Source organism: Vulpes vulpes, chromosome 2 (assembly GCF_048418805.1).
Source record: "Vulpes vulpes isolate BD-2025 chromosome 2, VulVul3, whole genome shotgun sequence".
Lineage (NCBI taxonomy): Eukaryota > Metazoa > Chordata > Mammalia > Carnivora > Canidae > Vulpes > Vulpes vulpes.
In genome coordinates, this window is record NC_132781.1 from 49,102,029 (window position 1) to 49,114,169 (window position 12,141).

Sequence of the window (12,141 nt, forward strand, 5' to 3'; positions counted from 1 at the left end):
CAGACATCGTGTTGTACCAGCAGCATAGAGACCACTGCCGAGTGCTTGCCTTGACCTCCCCCTGACCTCCACCCGAGCTAGAGGCCAGCACAGGGTCCTTGGGTATAGGGTCTGTCCTGCATGCCCATTCCCTGTAGGAGCTGCATACTTGGGCCCCAGGGACAAGCCCTGTGCCCACTGGCTGGGAGACACAGGGCGTGGACATGGGCTGAGTGTTGGAAGCTTGTGCTTGGCTGCAGGCACGTGGCTCCCGAGCTGTTAGGGCCTTGGCTTCCTGCCCGTGCAGTCATAGTCCATGCTTGCTCTGATGGATACTCACTGGACAGTTGAGGTTTTCTACTATTAACCTTCCCCAGCAGGGCTGGTTTAATGGACTCTAACGCACGATCCTGATCCCTTAATAAAGCTCTTTTGTCCAGACACACACGAACCCCCCTCTCTGGGGGACAGAAAGGAAAGGCCTGGGCCACGTCCCCCTATTTTGAGAATTCCTTTAGTAAAGTGTTCTCTCGTTTGTTTGGTATTCAATTATATACACACATAGTGAGATGTACAGTTGACAAAGTTTTGATAAATGTACACTCTGTAACCAGCACCCAGAGAACATTTATCATCAACTATTATAATTTTAACAATTTATTGATCTCTTCTCCTCCCCACCCCCTGGCAGATTTCTGGAATATTTCTTATTAATCGCATAAAGTGGGTTGGATGTCAAGGAAGCCGACCAGAGTTCAGGGGTTACACCTGTTCTCTCTGGAAATTATTCCACACTCTGACTGTTCGAGCTGGGACCCATCCAGAGGCACTGGACGGCACAGGTAAACTGTCCCCACAGGGGCCCAGGGCATGTAAGAAGCTGTAGGTGAGGGGACATGTCCCCAGGGCTGCCAAAGGTTCCCATGCTAAGGAGTGTGGAGGGAGCATCTTTTCAGGTGTTTGGTGTACTCCTCTGCAGGCCCTAGGCACTTCAGAGCTCACCCACCTGTGCATGGCTGATGTGCAGGAATGAGTGCACACAGCCAGGAATCTGCAGGGTAACACCTGCTTTTATCAAAAGCCTGAACATGAGTGAAGCGTACTTGGAAATGTGTGTTTGTTACCTGTTGTTGCATAACAAAGAACCCCATGGCTTAGTAGTATGTCAGAGTGTCTGTAGGCTGGGAACCCAGGTGTAGCTGGATCAGGGTCCCCAGCTACAGACCTCATGAGCCTGCAGGCCCAGTGTTAGCCGAGGCTGGCATCTCATCGGGGATCTTTGTGGGGAAGAGACCCTCTCCTGCTCACTCATGGGATCAGGGCTTTCCTGTCTGTCAGTGTGGCAGCTGGCTTCATGGGCAAGCCACAGAGGGCACCATCCTCAGTGTGGTGTTGGCTGCTTCTGCGCGGCCCGCCCAGCCTGGGGGAGAGGCTGAGCCAGCTGAGCTGTGACCCTGGGCCATCTCAGAGGCTGCCTGCCCAGGAGGTTAAAAGCTACAGAAGCATAAGTTAGTTTTAGCAGTTTTAATGTTCAGGAAATCATTAAACCAGAATCGTCATGTTTTGTGTCCTACCCAAGCAGTGAAGACCGTTGCTGGGTTTTTATCCACTTTGGACTCGGTTGTATGTGTGCTTCCCCCCATGAAGCTGGCCTCTGGCTGTGGTGGGTGGATCGCCTGCCTTTTAGCCACTGCATCAGTCAGGCAGCTATGGGGATGCTTCTACTGCCTAAGGGCTGGGACTCCCACACTTTCCAGTGCGACTGAAATCTGCAGTATCTCTTGCTTTGTAACAAACCAAACCAAATGCTGGGCTTAAAAGAACCACGGTTTTATGTGCTCAGATTCAGTGAGTACGGCCTGCTGGGTGGCCAGAGACTCAGGAGGTGCGACGCCTATAGGGCCATCCCAGCTCCCTACAGCCCCACGTTCAGGGAGGACCTTGGGGCTGGGACAGCCAGCACAGGGTGTCCCTTGTGTCACAGCATGTTGGTCAAATGGTCCTTGTCTGGCTTGGATCCCTGGTGAGGACAGGATGTCCACCTGGCGCTGGGGAAGCAATGAAAGCACGCTGTGGGCACCACATGCTGTCTATGGAAATCTTCACCACACTGGCTCTCCTCAGGGTGACACTGATGTCCATCTCTCGGGGCCTTGTGGAGGGACGTGGGAGGCACACTCTGCTGAGGGGCTGCCGGGGGCTCTGCAGGGGCTCGTGGCATGGGGCAGAACAGCAGCTGAGCAACAGGGCACGCCATTGGGAAGGTCTCCGGGGCTGAGTCTAGAGCCATATCTGAGGAGTGCGTCTCATGCCCAGAGAACTGGGTCAGATGGACACCGCCGGATTAGGTCTTGGAAGGTTTTTCCTCTCCTTAGCGGGTGTTTAAACCCCATCGACTAAAAAGCTGCCGCGTCCTCTAATCCCCCACAGGTAGGGTTTATGGTTCTTGTCCACTCTAAAGATTAGGGTGGCCAGGCGTGCAGTGGTTTGGTGGGGAGAGAAAAGGAGGATTACCCAGGGATGCATGGCAGCTGGCGGCAGGGAGAGGAGGGCAGGGAGCAGAACTGAGGAGGGTCAGTCGCATGTCCTCACTGTGTGTCTATGGACCCTCGCCACCCACCACCTCTGAGACACACCAAACTGAGGAGACCGTGGCTGGCTGCTCAGTTGGAATTTCTGGCAACCCCGGTGAGGCCCATTGAAGTCGGCGACAGATGCAGGGTCCTGGCCCTCCACCAGTGGAGCCACAGCTAGTGGCAAGGAAAGAGATCACCCTCGAGGGCCTGCTCTTGATTAAGACGGATTCAGTCTCAAAAGCACATCTTTTTTTTTCCAATTATTTTGCTGTGTTTCTTTTAATGCTGACATTTAATCTGCTTTAATCTCACGGTCTCTCGCTTGTTGGCTCAATCCCCCGCATTAGCTGTCTGAAGGGAGCTGCTGTTGCCAGCCCTGTCCCCACCCCCCTTTTGCTTTCTCCCACCCCCCTTTTGCTTTCTCCCACCCCCCTTTTGCTTTCTCAGGGGTCCTTGTTTTAGTGAGATGCTAGCTGCTTCCTTCTGCCATCAGGGACCATTTCCTTGAAAGATCGTGTTTCCTCATTTGCAGTGCTTTCACGTAGTCAGCATGTCCTGGCAGTACCTGTGCTCACGTATGGGGCACATGGTCCATGTGGCTGGGCAAGGCTGGAGTTGCCACTCATGAAGAGGGCTAGCCTTTTCAGAGGGGTGCAGGTCCTTGCCGGCGGCTGCCCTCCTGTTCTCTGGAAGGAGCACTGTGTCTCACTGCGTCTAGCTGATTTTCCCAGGCCCCTGTGCACACCCTGGAGTGCGTGCTGCACCCAGACACTGGCGATGGGTCTGCTCCCCAGATGCATGGTGCCACTCTTTCTGGATGCAGTAGAAGTCTGAGACATGCTGCTTCCTCCCTTTGTCCTTCCCGTGCAGACGGGTAGGCTGTCCGAGGGTCCCCGGTCAGGCACCTGGCCTGCTCAGGCTCCCCATGCCAGCCTGAGCCCTGGGTTCCAGCGGAAGCCTTCAGATACACTCCCACCGTGTCAACGCTTTGTCCTCTGACCCTCTAGGTTTTGAGGATGACCCCCAGGCGGTGCTGCAGACCATAAGGAGGTACATTCATACCTTCTTTGGCTGTAAGGAGTGCAGTGAGCATTTTGAGGAAATGGCTAAGGAATCCATGGACTCCGTGAAAACCTCAGACCAAGCAATTCTCTGGCTTTGGAAGAAACATAACTTAGTAAACAACCGCCTGGCAGGTGAGCAGAAGCCACATTGGGGTGGCCAAGCCTGGGTACAGAGGGGCTGGCACAGAGACAGTGAAGCCGTGTAGACGGGCACCCTTCCACGAGTCCTGCAGGCAGTGGGAATGGCACCTGACCATTGCTACCATGCTGGCTGCCTGGAGGATTGCCAAGAATGGCAGCCACTCTAGGCCACCAATGTCCCTGGCTTTCCAGACTGTTCTCCACTTCAGGGGCACCTCTTCCCTCTGGGGGAACTCCTGGGCCCCCATGGAAATTTGACAGCAGAAGACTAGGGTGGAATCAGGCTCCCGTGAGGAGTTTGTGGCACTGCGATCTGCTCTCATAAATCAAACCCCATGAAGTAGTTTTGTTTCAAACTAAATAGGGCACGTGTATCGTCTCAGAGTTAATTCAAACTCCTCCTAAATCACCGGCAGATTGAAATTAGGCTTAAAAATAATTCTGCTGACGGATAAATCTTAATAGAGATGAGTAGGAAAAAACCACTAAACTATTGGTTTTTATTTAATCCACCGTATTATGAAACATATTACAACTGAAGCACTAAAGAAAATTGGTTTTTCTTTGCCCTCAGAGCTGCTGCAGCTCAGCTCACTTGGCCACAGCACTTTTGCTTGCCGGGGTCGTCCATGGCTATCAGCTTCCACCTCACGTGTATGGCACTCCCCTGCCCCCCACACCCCAGAGCCCACAGGGTTATCCCAGCAGCTCTGGTGGCATAGCTGCACCAGACTCTGTGGGGCAGGTCCTGGCCTGGGAGCCCCTGTGTCCCCTGTGCTTGTGCTGCAGCAGAAAGGGGCTTTTAGCAGCCCAAGTAATTATGTCCCTCCTTCAATTTTATAGGCCGTCCCCCCACACATACACACCCCCTAGTCCCACCTCCAGCCTCTGGATAGAGGCCCAGATACCCTGGAGGCCCTGCAGCCCTGCCCTAGACCTCACTGTATCTGTGGGGTATTACACTAGGCCTTGGGCAGCTCCTCATTGGCCTGCATGTGTGCACATGTGCATCCGCCCCCAGGTGCAGACGCCAGCAGCCTGGTACCTGGTGCTTGGGCCTCAGTGGTCTGCATTCTCCAATGCCCCCCACCTCCCCCACCTCCCCTGGCTGTGAGCCCACAAGGTGCAGGAGTGTCTCCAGTGTTTCATATCCATCAGACACAGTGATTTTGTCCACATCTACTTGTAGAAGCACTGTTAAGATGGGGGGCACCCCAAGTCAGGTCAGGGGACTCTTCTGGGAGCCAAGGAGCACTGTGCACCATACTTCCTATACCTGGAACCCATGTGGCCTCGAGTCTGTATGGCAGAGACCCAGAGCTGGGTGGTCGGGTGGGTTGTCACTCACCCTTGTGGAAGAGAAATAGGAAGTCACCAATGCAGGGTGAGTGGGCCGGTAAGTGATGGCCTGCCTCAGGGTCTCGTATGCACATGCTGGTTTCCTGGAATGTACAGCTGGGTGCTCCCTAGGCTGGGTGCTCCATTAGCAGGTATGGACCAGAGGAGCGAATGCACACAGGGGACAGAAGGATCAGCCGTGGCCTCATGTGGATGGCCAGCGGGGGTGATGGCTGAACTGCTTTCGGGGACAGGCTTCGAGCAGGAAGTAGGGAAACCTTAAATGTGTGGATGCTCTGAATCTGATTCCATTTGTGTGGAGCTGGTGTTCGCTGCACATTTGCCCTGGCCGTCCTGGGGTGCTGATTGCACGTGCAGCGCTGACCCACGCAGCTGGGACTAGATTATTACACAGAGCAGTAGTGCTGGCCGAGGGCTGTGTCCAGTTGAAACCGTGCTGTGCGGTTCTGTTTTGTAAAAAGTACACTCAAGTGTGCAGAAAAGTGCTGTGTTGATGTGCTCTGGCAGTGCGGTTCTCCTGTCATGGCAGGTCTCCCAGAATAATTTTTAGAGGTACTTAAGGGATTTTGGGGTCTGGGAGGGGCCCACACAAGTGTGAAGTGCTGTGGAATCGTGTGGACAGCCACATCCAGGGCCAGATACTCCTAGGGTTTGTGAGGTCGGGAGCACATTAGCCTGGGGCCTCGAGGTCACAGGGAAGCAGAGTAGCTGCAGGCTGGAGGAGGATCTGGCCGGGTGCATGGCAGCGTCCTTTGCTGTGGCCATGGGGCCCTGTCAGAGGTGCCAGGGAGGAAATGACATTTATATGGGGTGCTTGGGGGACAGGCATCTGTGCTGGAGCACTGGGCATGAAGTTGGGAGCACTGGGAGGTCATGGTGCAGGTGGGTGGACAGGGAGGTGGCTGCAGGGTGTGGGGCAGTCAGGTCACCAGACACCTCTCCACTGTTGCTCTTCCCCCATCCCAGGCCATCTGAGTGAGGACCCCAAGTTTCCAAAGGTTCCGTGGCCCTCCCCGGACCTCTGCCCAGCCTGCCACGAGGAGATTAAGGGCCTGCACAGCTGGAACGAGGGCCAAGTGCTCCTATTCTTGAAGCAGCACTATGGCAGCAACAACCTCGTGGATACCTATGCTGCAGACCAGGAAGACGCCCATGAAGGAGGTGCCCCACCTGAGGGCGGGGAGCAGGAGCGAGGCCTGGTTTCCCCAGAGAAGCCTCAGGGAGAGCAGCGTGCCAAGAGTCTCCGTCCACCCAGTGTGCTGCCTCCCAGACCCAACCTGTCACAAGGGTTGCAGCTCGGCCTGGATGGGGGACTCCAGAGTGCGAGCAGGGCCGAGGGCCACAGGGAGGTGGAGGTGGCTGTGCCCTTTCTCGGGATGGGCTTCTCCAGCCTGGACATGAGCCTCTGCGTCGTGCTATACGTGGCCTCTTCCTTGTTTCTAATGTTAATGTACTTTTTCTTCCGAGTGCGGTCCAAGCGATGGAAAGTCAGATATCACCGCCTATCTGTGTAGAACCAAGTGGGACCACAGAAGCACCTTTGGAAAAACAGCCCCACCGTGCTTTAATAATTAAGATCAGGGATTTTATAGACACAGCAGATCTGGTTTCACATGCATCAGCGTCATGGGCTCCAAGGCCTCGTTGGACAAATGGTCTTCCTGTGGAGGACAAGCCAGCATTTGTTGAGACTGACCGCTGGCATATTCCCTGGACGCCTTTATAGATCCGACAGCAAAAAGATGTCTGTATTTTTATTCTTCTAAGTTTAAAAAAAAAAAAAAAGTGGGAGCCCAGGCCAAACGAACAGACTCTTTCCCACCTGCTTTCATCCTGAGTTTCTAGACACACGTTCTGCAAGCCTGGCTTGGGATTTGGAGAACAACTAAGCCGTGCCGTGAACTGGCGGCTCCGGGTGGTTCCATGCAGCCAGCTTCGCCCAGCAGAGCCTCACCCACACCCACCCTGGCCGCTCCTCAAAGCCAGTCTAGTTCTCAGAGATCATTTGTGTTTGTGCTTTTCAGCTGCCTGGCAGTTTCAGCTGAAGCAAGAGAGCATCTCCGTGGTGCTGGAGCAGCTCCAAGCCAAAGGGACCACCCCTGCATCAAGACCTGTGTACACTCCAGATGCAGAGTCTGGCACAGGAAAGAAGGACAGAGGAGGGTTTGTGGCTTTGCTGCATTGTAAGGAACACCCCTACCAGGCCAAGGGGGGTGGTGGGGGCAGGACGGTGGCAGAGGCGGTGTCTTTGTTTATCTGGTGGGAAGAGAGCCCTAAGTGACCGAGGACCATCCCAAACTGCCTTGCCTAGGCATTGAGGGCAGAGCTCCGCAGGGGAGGCGTGTGGGGTGGCCCACTCCTTGGGAGCCGAGTCCCCAGGGGACCTTCCAAGGAGCCCATCATCCTCTGTGTCACGAGGTCCAGCAGCTGCAAGGCCGGGGGCTAGGACGTGGAGCCCAGTGACACAGCAATGCCCGGGGATACCCCAGGAGCCCCACAGGAGTGACCTGTGCTGTCTCCAGCACCTTTAAAGCCAAATTCCAAACTTCATTTCCCTGAAGCTGTTTTATGAAGGGTCCTGGCACAGGGCCCCCATCCCCCAGGCTTTTGTGAGATTTTTTTTTCTTTTTCTTTTTCTTTTTCTTTTTTTTTTTTTTACCATTTAATGATTTTAACGTTATTTGTGAAACCCAAATCATTTAGATGTCAGTTTGCCTCTGGAGATATAAACAAAATGAACAAACTGCCATTTTTGTGGAGATCCTTTGTGACTGTTTGTCTCACAAGCTCAGATGTATCTGTGCTTGTGTCACTATGATGGTTGTAAATAGTCTTTCCACCTTGCCTAGTGTGCTCCATGTTTACGAACTCCTGCTGACCATGGTCGTTTCTGTGTAAGAACACTCACGTGCTGGAGCAGCGTGTGGGCAGCAGGCGAGCTGTCAGGAGCTTGAGCTCCTGCCGGGGGTGGGGGGGACAGGAAACAGGACAGGGACAAGGATGGGACGGGGTACAGGATGAGGACAGGATGGGATGGGGGACAGGATGGGGACGGGCCAGGGATGGGATGGGGGCCAGGGATGGGACCGGATGGAGCATGGTCCTCCACAGCTGCTTCACTTCTGGCTTCTCTGCCACCAGAGGTTTCTTCTTGTTTGACATGTTTTTAACCCCAGAAGTCTGTGTGTTTCATCGGTGGTTGTGCACCTGGGTTACTGGAGACCCTGTCTTGTTTCCTTTTATCCTGAAAACTGGCCAGATTCACCCACAGAATCCAAAGGGAAATACTTAGCACCATGAATTAAACTGCCTTCTGGTTCGTGTTGAATGCTTTCCTCCCCTAAAGGAAGTTTGCATTCGCGGTGTGGACTGGGATGAGGTTGCAGAGCACCACCGTGTGCTGGAACCTCTATAAAACCCACGTGACAGCTTCGAGGTTCATGATAATATTGCAGTCTGAGGTCATCAGTATTTGGGGGACAAGCTTCCAACACCCTGAGGGGCCAGGTTTCCAGTAGACCACGAGCAGTCAGGGACAGGTGGTGGTGCCAAAGTGGCCACGGACGTGTGTCTCGTGTGCAGGTGTGAACATAGCCACACACCTCCCATGGTCTGCTTAGAACTGGACACTACCTTTAGGCAAGGTTTAAGGTCTCTTTTCTAAAGTTGTAAGTATTGAGACTAATGAATAGAATAGTTCAATAATTTAAATGTGTATTTATTTTTACTGGAAGGATTTTGATTAAAAAGCTCATTGACATGGAAATGTCTGAAATTTCTTACCTGCAAGGAAAGTGAACATTTTGTATTTAAATGAACTATAATGTGCACATTTTTTAAATAAATAAATATGACATTTGAAAGGACTGTGATTCTTTTAAAAATGTGAGTTCGTTCTAGCAGTGATCAGAAGTCGGGGTGCAGAACAGAGCCCTCCTCCCCTTCCAGAGTTTGTGGACTGGGCATCTGAAATCCCAGGGTTTCTTGAATTAAACTAGAGACGTTTTGGAAGACAGCCCAGGGGTCAGGTGGAAAGTGAAAAATGGGAGATCAATTATAGATTATCTTCTTGGGGCTGATCTAGACCAGGGGCTGGCCACAGGACCACAGCCTTCATTCATGTCAGACGGTAGATCAATGACGTGTGACAGGAACAGATGCGAGTCTCACAACTTGGCAATGCACCAGGGGCACCCTGGTGAAGGGGACCTCTGAGGAACCCCAGCTGGTGGGAGCCCCCAGCCCACCTGGTGCTGGACACAGTTCTCCTCCCTGCTGCCCCGGGCCTGAATGCCCCAGCATTGCCTCCTACCTGGGGCTTTGCACAACACCTGTTTGCCCCCCCCTGGATTCTGAACTATTGATCCTTTTCTCCTGCTTTGTACCTTTTGTTTTGCTGGGGTGTTTGGGGTGAGCACTCTGGCCCTGTGTAGCTTCTGAGGGATCTGCTGGCTGTGCTTCCTGTGGATTCCACCTGCCCAGCCACACAGTGTTCAAGCTGGTAGGTAACCCGCCCCTCAGAGGAGGCACAGGCAGGCCCTGAGGTGCCAGCCAGGTCTGTGGTGCTGGGGTTGGCCTAGATGGGTAACCCCACACACCCCTGGAGTCCTGAGTGGTTTCTGCTGGGGGTGGGGGTGGGCTGTGGCAGGAGAGGTGGGGAAGGTTATGAGTTCAACAGGTGAGTGCTGACCATACCTGGAGCCAGAGATTTGTGGGGGCCGGGGCTGGAGGCCAGTGTGGCTGGAGGGGCCACCTGCCCAAGTCCAGGACCCTGGATGCTGTGTGTAGGGCAGGGTAGAGCACCCACCTGCTTCCCATCCCCAAGCCTTTGGGCCAATGTGGTGGAAACTGCCTGCCCCAGCAAGGGGAGGGATGGTGGGGTGAGGCTGCCTGAGGGACTGGGGGTGGGGGGTGCAGACTGGAGTCAGAGGAGGGAAAGTGGGTAGGGGGGATCTGGGGCTGCAGACTTGGTGGAGGGACTGCAGACCTAGGCAGGTGGGGAGGTAGGCAGTGGGCTGGGGGAACAGGGTGGTGGGTGGGGTCGGCAGAGGGGAGGAGGGGAGGGAGGAAGGGGGTGGTCTGGGGGGAATGGGGTGGGCAGAGTCAGCAGAGGGGGGAGGGATGGGGCAGGGGTAGGGGGTGGGCCAGGACGGCAGAGGGGGGATGGGGGTAGAGGCCCGCAAAGGGGGAGGGGGTGGGGACGGCAGCACTTCCTTCAGCACTGAGGACAGCGCCCCAGGGCCCTGAGTCTTCCGCCAGGCCAGGTAGACGGGGTCGCTGTTGGAGGCGCCTGTGGCGGCAGAGGAGGAGGGAGGAGGGCGGCCTAGACCCAGACGCCACCTCCCACCTGGCGGTCGTCATGCTGCTGGAAACCGAGCTCAGTTGAGACCGAGATCGGCCTGGGACCTCCGTGGTGGCTGCCATCTGCGCCTTCCATGGGACTTGGGGTAAGGGCCCCCCCGCCAGCCCCTCGGCCTCCTGTGGGGGCAAGAGGACCCACAAGGGAGAAATGGCTAGGACGGGAGCGTCAGGGACGGTGGGCAGGGAGAAACCCGGGACAGCAGACGAGGGAAGGAAGTCTGGAGAAGTTGCTGGGTTGGGGGTGGGAGCGGCACACCTGAGGGATGGGAACAGGAGGAAGGGATGTGTCAGGCAGGTCCCAGGGGCAAAGGGCCTGGAGTTCCCGGCGGTGGCCCCAGAGGTGGCAGTTGGTTGTGGAGTGCCCTGGGAACAGTGCTGGGGGGAGGGACAGGGCGGAGTGGGGGGTCACCTTCCTCCAGAGACCCCACAACCCTCAGCGCTCCTGCACTGCCCAACAGGGCAGCACCGGGACCCCCGGCTGGGTCTCCCGCCTGAACCGCCCTCCCTAAGGGCCACTCGATCTCATCTCGTCAAAGACGTTGGGAAAGAATGGAGGCATTGTTGGCAGGCCAGCCAGATGCAGAGCGTGTGGGGCCGCCACCTCCTGGACCTGCTGCCCGCCAGCCCCTTCCCCACTCGAACCACACATGGTTTCTCTAGACAGGCCTCTGCGGCAGCTGACACCCCACAGCCGACATCCCAGGGCACCCAGTACCCCCTCAACCCCCCGGCTTGCGCACCTGTGCCCTGTCATCTGGGTAGCAAGTGTGCAGGAAGGGTGCAGTGCTGGTGGCATGCGCCTTTGCTCAAAACCAGGAGCCTGGGTCTGCTGGGACATGGGAGGGTGCTGCGCCTTTCGGGCCCACATCCTTCCAGGCTTGCGTCCTGTTAAAGCGCACAGACCAGGCGCCTGGAGGCCAGAATGAGCAGCGGGATGAAGACTGCCCCTTACCATGGGATCCCAACTGGAGAGGCCTGGAGGCCGGCATAAACCCACTCGCCCCCTCACCGCCTGAGGCCCCTTGCCCTCGCCATGCCCCGTGCTGCAATAGCCCCACATGGCTCTTTCTTAATCGAGGGGGGGGGGTGTTGGTGTTGGCCAGTAGCCAGGTGCTATGTGCCTTCTGGGCAGGAGCACCTCTCCACAGCGAGCATGGGTGGGTTCCTATGGGCTTACCCGTTTGGATTGGGGATGAGATGCTGGAACATCAGGTGTGGGAGCTGCATTCTGTGCAAGCTGGTGAGTGGAAGGACGTGAGAGTAGACCTCCCACTTTCCCAGCTGTCCTTCCTGACCTGAGTCTTGGCTGCATGTCCTGGCCGAGTGTGCCTGCCGAGAATTGTCCTTCTCTGTGCCCATTCAGGTGGCAGTCCCCAGGGTGGGGCCCAGAAGCCAGTCACAACTGGGAGGTCTGAGGTCGACTCTGGCTCCGAGTGGCTTTGCTGTGAGCCTTTGGGCGCCACACTCACCCTCTCTGGATTTCGGGTCGCATTCTTGCCCACCAGACGACCAGACGTTGTCACTAAGCCTCCTAGGCCCGGCTGTCAAGCGGCGGTGCGACGCTGCTCCCTCCTGGTCCGTCCTCCGGGGACCCAGACCTCCCCGCGCGCGTGCACGTCCGAGCCCAGGCCCCAGGCCCCAGGCCCCAGGTCCCAACCCTC

The 12,141-nt window shown here is 56.0% G+C and overlaps 1 protein-coding gene across 1 annotated transcript in view; it reads left to right on the top strand.

Annotated features, from left to right (window-relative positions):
- The window catches only part of QSOX2 (quiescin sulfhydryl oxidase 2), a 32,313-nt gene extending 23,331 nt beyond the window's left edge, over window positions 1–8,982 (top strand). Inside the window, exons 10-12 of the mRNA XM_025982035.2 lie at window positions 671–821; window positions 3,563–3,751; window positions 6,086–8,982. Coding sequence (XP_025837820.2) covers window positions 671–821; window positions 3,563–3,751; window positions 6,086–6,633 — 888 coding nt within the window. The 3' untranslated portion in view covers window positions 6,634–8,982. The remainder of the gene's footprint in view (window positions 1–670; window positions 822–3,562; window positions 3,752–6,085) is intronic.
- The last annotated feature ends 3,159 nt before the right edge of the window (window positions 8,983–12,141 follow it).